The sequence below is a fragment of the Herpailurus yagouaroundi genome, unplaced genomic scaffold (assembly GCF_014898765.1).
Source record: "Herpailurus yagouaroundi ecotype Mexico unplaced genomic scaffold, PumYag 186, whole genome shotgun sequence".
In the NCBI taxonomy this organism is placed as follows: Eukaryota; Metazoa; Chordata; class Mammalia; order Carnivora; family Felidae; genus Herpailurus; species Herpailurus yagouaroundi.
The window spans coordinates 32,203,182-32,209,707 of NW_024412417.1; the positions used below are offsets into that span (position 1 = coordinate 32,203,182).

Genomic DNA, 6,526 nt, shown 5'->3' on the forward strand with positions numbered 1-6,526 from the left:
AGAGAGAGAGAGAAAAAGAGGGAGGGAGGAGGGTCTGCAATATCCCAAGCACGGTCTGCACTGGCAGGGCAGAACCTGATGCGAGGCTTGATCTCACAAACCATGAGATCATAACCTGAGCCAAAATCAAGAGTCGAACGCTGAACCAACTGAACCACCCAGGTGCCCCTGAAACTGTTTTAGAGTTCAGAATCTCTCATATGAGATCATTATCTCCTATTCCCCTCTAAAGAAGTTTCCAACTATTTTTACAAACTAGAATGTCTCTTTAAAAGAACAAAACAAAAGAATATGCATGGTAGTGAATAGTTTTATTGCTTTAAGAAAGAAATGTATTTTTGGTATCATTAATACAAAATTTATAATATTTATCTTTATATAATTGTATATAAAAGCTATCTATAGAATACAACCTAAACACAAACTTAGAAGGATATAAAGAGTTTTCAAATATAAAACTTTTGTTCTATTAAAAAGATATTCAACAAAGTAATTATTAATACATTTGTGTGTATAATCATAAAAATAAACCAAAAATATTTAAAATCTTTATTAACCCAAATCAGAATTATAAAAATGTTTATCTAAAAAGCATCAATTTTGACATTCATGTACAGAAGTTGTTCAAGGACCTTCCCACAAATCATGACTTGAATCCTGGCTTTTAAGTAACTGGGCAAAGAAAGGTAAAGGAAAACGAGAGATGGGAATTAAAAAAAAAAAAGAATGGCAAAGACACAATGATTAAGTTTCTAGTCTGATACAAGAAACTATTTTTAGGAAGGAAAAAACTTAAAAGTGCTCAAAACAAAAAATATCAATGTCACTAATTACTCTTAAGTGCCATAAAACATTAGTTATCAAAATTACTTTTATTAAGAGTTGGCCACACTTCATATGCTACAGAATTACTATTACTACAGTGCCTTTTTCAATCAAACTTTCAATATTTATCAGTTATCTCTGTAATTTATCTTACACATGTACATAAATACCAAGAAAGCTTAAATATTTTTATTTACTATTTTAATCTTTTCCTTAAAGATGCAGGATTTCATCTCGCACCAGTTATACGGACACAACAAAGGTGAATTAAATAGGAACTGAATATAAAGAATATTTGATACCAAGACATCATGATCTGGAACAACTGAAGTTTTCTACCTCTTGCTCCATTTTCTAGATAAAGAGTAAGAAGGAAAAATAGTAACTTTCAATATGAAAAGCTAAAGAAACATTACATCTATTTTGTCAACAACCTCAAGAATATTATTAACCCATATATGATAGTGAAAATAGAAATTTAGTTCAGTATTTAGGACTATCACACAAACTGATATCACCAATGGGACTTCATTTAAATCCCTTTGAAATGAGTCTGAGATGCATTCGTCTTATGTTAAGTTCAAATAGTTATAATCAAGGCACTAGTGTATTTCTAGGTATTAATATTTCATATTTTGTAGGTACTAATGTTACATACATATTATGCTATTTAGGTACCATGTTATACTTAGTAGATATACTAATTACTGAGTATATTATATACTAGTAGCTATATTAGTAGGTACCAGTAGTGTGTATAGTATACTATATTATCATCCAATATCTATTTTTAAAAATTAGTACCAATGCTCACTATAAAGAGTAGGTAAAGACATACAGATTGATCCATCTTAAGTCTTATCTTTAAAAGAGCTTTATATCTTCATCAATACACACACAAAATAGAGACTTTTCATAGTCTTCTAATACAATAGTTGCAATGTTTTTTGAAGAAACACAAACTAGTGAAGTGCTAGATTTCAAAAAGCACAGAACTTGTCTGTGTCTAGAAATAGTCCATAATCCACATATTAAAAAATGGTCTTTAAGAATTCTTATCATCTTATAATTCCTTATATAGATTGGTTTACCTGAATAAGTGCTGTTTTGTCATAGTCCATGCGATGCTGATAAATACATTGGCTGATTACTGCATATAAATTCTCCAACTGAAAAATATTGTATTCTCGACTTTTTTTAACAACAGTCTTCAAAAGATTCTAAAAGAAAACACGAGTGTTTATATATATGAGAGATAAATTCCATGAGACAAGATACTATATTTTTGAAGATGTGGGGAATTTTTAGCATATAAGCCAGAGTGAGGGCAGACCTAGCTATTTGGTGAGACGTGGTGACACTGCTAGTGGCTCTGACAGTTAGCAACAGTTAACTCAGCATCATCGTTCTGTAATCCTGGTCGTCTCTGCCCTGGGGAACTCCCATCCTAAAAACTGTAGCTGAGGAGGTGTCCAATTGCAACTTTAGCTAGAAATCTCTACGGACAAACTAAAGTCTGTCAAAGAAATCTCAAAGATTAATAAGCAAAAAAGCAACATTTTTGCAGGGTATTTTATGGCACTGTAGGTACCTTATAAAGTGCAACAAAAAGAGCACATAAACGGTGAACTACCTCACTACTTCAGTTTTTTTTCTTATAAAAAGGCTTTTTCATATTTGCTCAATGTTTTTTCTTATGACTGGAATGGACTCACTGGATATCTGTGATGCTTCAAGTCTGGCCCTACAAGAATATGCCATGACCCCTCAGTTAACCAAAAAAATGCCAGTAGAGTTAAGTAAAAACCAACTAAAATGCTCACTGATGATGGCCATAAAAACAATGTATAGGATCAATAATGCAGACAAATATGTTAAGAACTACAATATCAATACACTAGCCATCTCTAACTACTGCTTTTATGAAAGTTATTCCATACCAAGTTCATCCTTTCATAAAAGGTCATTATTTATTGCCAAATTGATAAAATATACTATTACAAGTCATTTTTGGTGGCTTATGTTACTAATCTGCACAATGAAAGCATTACGATTTCAATTTACATACTTTTAATCGCTCCTGGTCCACAACAAGTGAGGGTGTAGGCTGGGAAAGAATTGCCAAAGCCTTTTCAACACTGATGAGTTGCTGTTGCTCTACTTGGGAACGTCTAGCTCGAGTCATTCGCAGAATGCACATTTCTAGGATGAAAAATGAACTATTATTTGGTTCACAGACATTATAATGCTTAACATAAATATTAGGCAGATTACCTAGCAGGACATATTTACTAAATACAGACACTGATTCTGGTTGATTCGCTTTACTGTAAAATTAAGATACTGCCATTTACACACTCAAAAAAAAAAAAAAAGGGAGAGAGAAGTACTTCTCAAATTGAGTTTTTCAAAGCATCCTCAACAGGTTGAACTATTCTATACTTAGATACAAGATTCATAGACTTTAAGAGCTGGAAGGGACCTCAGTAATCTAAGCATTGCAAACTACCACCCATAGGCCTAATCTGCCCTATGGCTATAAATAAAATCTTATTAGAACACAACCATGCCCATTTTACATATGTATGTCAATGTTACTTTTCTAACAGAGTGGACTAGTTGTGACAGAGGCTGTATGGCTATTTACTATCTGTCTCTTTATAGAAAAAGTTTGCCTATCTCCAACCTAGAATAACCAACTCACTAATAGATAGGAAAAATGAGGTCAAGAGAGGTGAAGAGACTTTTCTAAGGTCAATATACCTAATTGTTGTTAAGAGCTAGGACAAGAACCCAAATCTGCTGATATGTAAACAAGTACCTGTACCCCATTAAATAGTATCCTTTTTAAAAAGATGATAAAAGAAAAAGAAAACTCTGAATCCACATAAAACATACTGCCTCATATAGCCAGAGGACTAACACCTAAAATATCCACACTGGAAAGGCTATATCCTAGTCCATTATGCTATGGTTACTCAAACACACTAGAACTCATTTCAAGGAATTGCTTGATAAAAGGTTTCCCTACAGCCTATAAGCCACTGGGGAAAAAAAGTCTCATTAACATTATCAATACTTGTTTTTGACCAAAATAAATTTTGACTCTGTTACCCCTCTTTTTGCTTTTTAAGACTAAATAACGTTTGGCTTTTCCAAAACCCAAACAAATCTACTGCTAAAGATCCAAGAAGATTCAGACAGAAGACAATTCTAAATGAATAACTTTGGGAGCAGGATCATTACAATAAGTAGAAATAATCTTGGACTTAACCTTTAAGAGAAGCAGAGGAATGATGGGGGTGAGTGATGTTCTACACCACTCAGCTAGGATCACAGAAAACTGCTTCTCTTGCTTAAAAAGAAGAGGGTATCCTGCCAGTTTTTAAAAACTGTGTAGCCAAGTACTTTGCTACATGCTTTAGATGAATTCTTTTATTCAAGTCTCAAAGTATTTCATTACCTGACTACCATCCACCCCAATTTTGCTGATGAGAAAACTGAGACTGATAGGACAAGACCTTGCCCAAGGTCACAAACTACTAAGTAGTGGACTAGGGGTTCAATTCCAGGTCTATATGATGCCACACTATAGTTTTAGCAGTGATTTACAAGCTAAATAGCAAGTAAAGTTAATGCTAATTTGTTTCTAATTAACACCTGCATTCTGAAAGAAAAGGAAAAGGAATAAACTGAAATGGTAATCAGTCATTTAAGAACTTTGAGTGAAACATCTTTTAAAATTATAATTAGTAAGTTGCTTGAGAAAGCCTTACCTTTAGCTTCATTTTCATCAGAAATATCTATTATCTGAGAGCCAGAAGCATCTCCGTTGCAAACAATTTTATCTTTCCTCAATTCTGTGCATGCTGTAGTTTTCCCAGATTCTTCAAGTTCATGCTCAGTATCACAAATACTTGAGTTATTATTCCCCAATTCTATTTTGCTTTCAGAGGCATTTTGCTGTTTCTCATTTTCTTCCACTGAGGACTCTCCTGTGTTTCCAGTCTCATTGTGGTCTACACTTGTGTCTTGATTTTCCTCTGTATCACTCTCAATTTTGTCATCTGTGACATTTTGGCTCTCATCTTTCACTTGTGAAATCCTCCTTCGTTTTGTTATGGTGCCTAAGTACCACTTTGACTTTTTGCGGATTTTCCTCTTCAACTGAGCTTCAAAGAATTTAAAGAAAAGAATAGAAGAACATTCAGCAATTTTCTAAAGTCCAAGTAAGTGGGGAAAAAATACCTCCTGATATATAAGAGGGTAGAGAGCTTGAGAAGCCACTACAGTCTTGTATGATTGGAACACAGAAACAAAGGTAGAGAGCACTGTAAGAAGAAGGCCAAAAGAGGGCAATCACCTGTCACCCTAAGGAGTTTGGATTTTACCCTGAATAATTTTTTTAAAATCTTGAATGACTTTAAGAAGGTCAATTATATGAATTGTCCAATGACTGTATTACAAAAATCATTGTGGGAGGAGTATGAAGAATGAACTGGAGGAAGGGAGGGCAAGACTAAAAATAGCCTATACTTATAGTGCCTACCATATAGTGGGAACTCTTCCAAGCTGGTTTTTTTTTTTTTGTTTTTTTTTAATTTAAATCCAAGTTAGTTAACACATAGTATAGTAATGGTTTCAGGAGCAGAATTTAATGATTCATCACTTATCTAGAACACCCAGTGCTCATCCCAACAAGGGCCCTCCTTAATCCCCATTGCCCATTTAACCCATCCCCCTACCAACACCCCTCCAGCAACCCTCAGTTTGTTCTCTGTATTTAAGAGTCTTTTATGGTTTGCCTCCCTCGCTGTTTTTATCTTATTTTTCCTTCTCTTCCCCTGTGTTCATCTGTTTTGTTTCTTAAATTCCACATATGAGTGAAATCATAAGATTGTCTTTCTCGAACTTATTTCGCTTAGCATAATACCCTCCAGTTCCATCCATGTTGTTGCAAATGGCAAGATTTCATTCTTTTTGATTGCTGAGTAATACCTTCCAAGCTCTTTATGTGTGTACTGACTCACTGAAATTCCACTTTAACCTGATCAGGTTTGCGACCATTATCAACATCATTTTACAGCTGAAGAAACTAAAGATATACAGAGATTAAACATTCTGTCTGGGCTAGAGGCAGGATACCTACACTGAAATATTATTATGCTTGGGAGATGCATCCATACTGTGGCACACACTTCAAGTTTAGTCATTCTCACTGTTGTACAATAATTGATATTTCCCATTCTATTGTGGCTTTTTTTAAATTTTTTATATATATTTTAAATGTTTATTTATTTTGAAAGAGAGTGCAAGCGGGGAAGGGGCAGAGAGAGAGGAGAGAGAGAGAGAGCCCAAGCAGGCTCCACACTGTCAGCACAGAGCCCAGTGTGGGGTTCCAACCCGCAAACCAAGAGATCATGACCTGAGCTGAAATCAAGAGTCAGCCAGGCCGCTCAAAGGACTGAGCCACCCAGGCACACCCCCATTCTATTGTTGATGGACATCTGGATTGCTCCCAGTGTTGGATTATTATGAATACTAGTTCCATGAACATTCTTATACATGTATTTTGGTGAACATAATGTATGCATTCCTGATGGGTATATAGCTAAGAATGGGTTGTTTTAAAGAAGACATTTTCCACGTCTATTTACACACACACACACACACACACACACACACACACACACACACACAC

General features: G+C 34.7%; 1 protein-coding gene across 2 annotated transcripts in view; it reads right to left on the minus strand.

Moving 5' to 3' along the window:
- Positions 1-535: 535 nt before the first annotated feature.
- Positions 536-6,526, minus strand: part of ATAD2 (ATPase family AAA domain containing 2) — a 69,805-nt gene continuing 63,814 nt past the window's right edge. For both annotated transcript variants that reach the window (XM_040494358.1, XM_040494359.1), the window contains exons 25-28: positions 4,602-4,997; positions 2,894-3,027; positions 1,917-2,045; positions 536-1,179 (exon numbers count right to left, since the gene is read on the minus strand). In XM_040494358.1, coding sequence (XP_040350292.1) covers positions 1,135-1,179; positions 1,917-2,045; positions 2,894-3,027; positions 4,602-4,997 — 704 coding nt within the window. In that variant the 3' untranslated portion in view covers positions 536-1,134. The remainder of the gene's footprint in view (positions 1,180-1,916; positions 2,046-2,893; positions 3,028-4,601; positions 4,998-6,526) is intronic.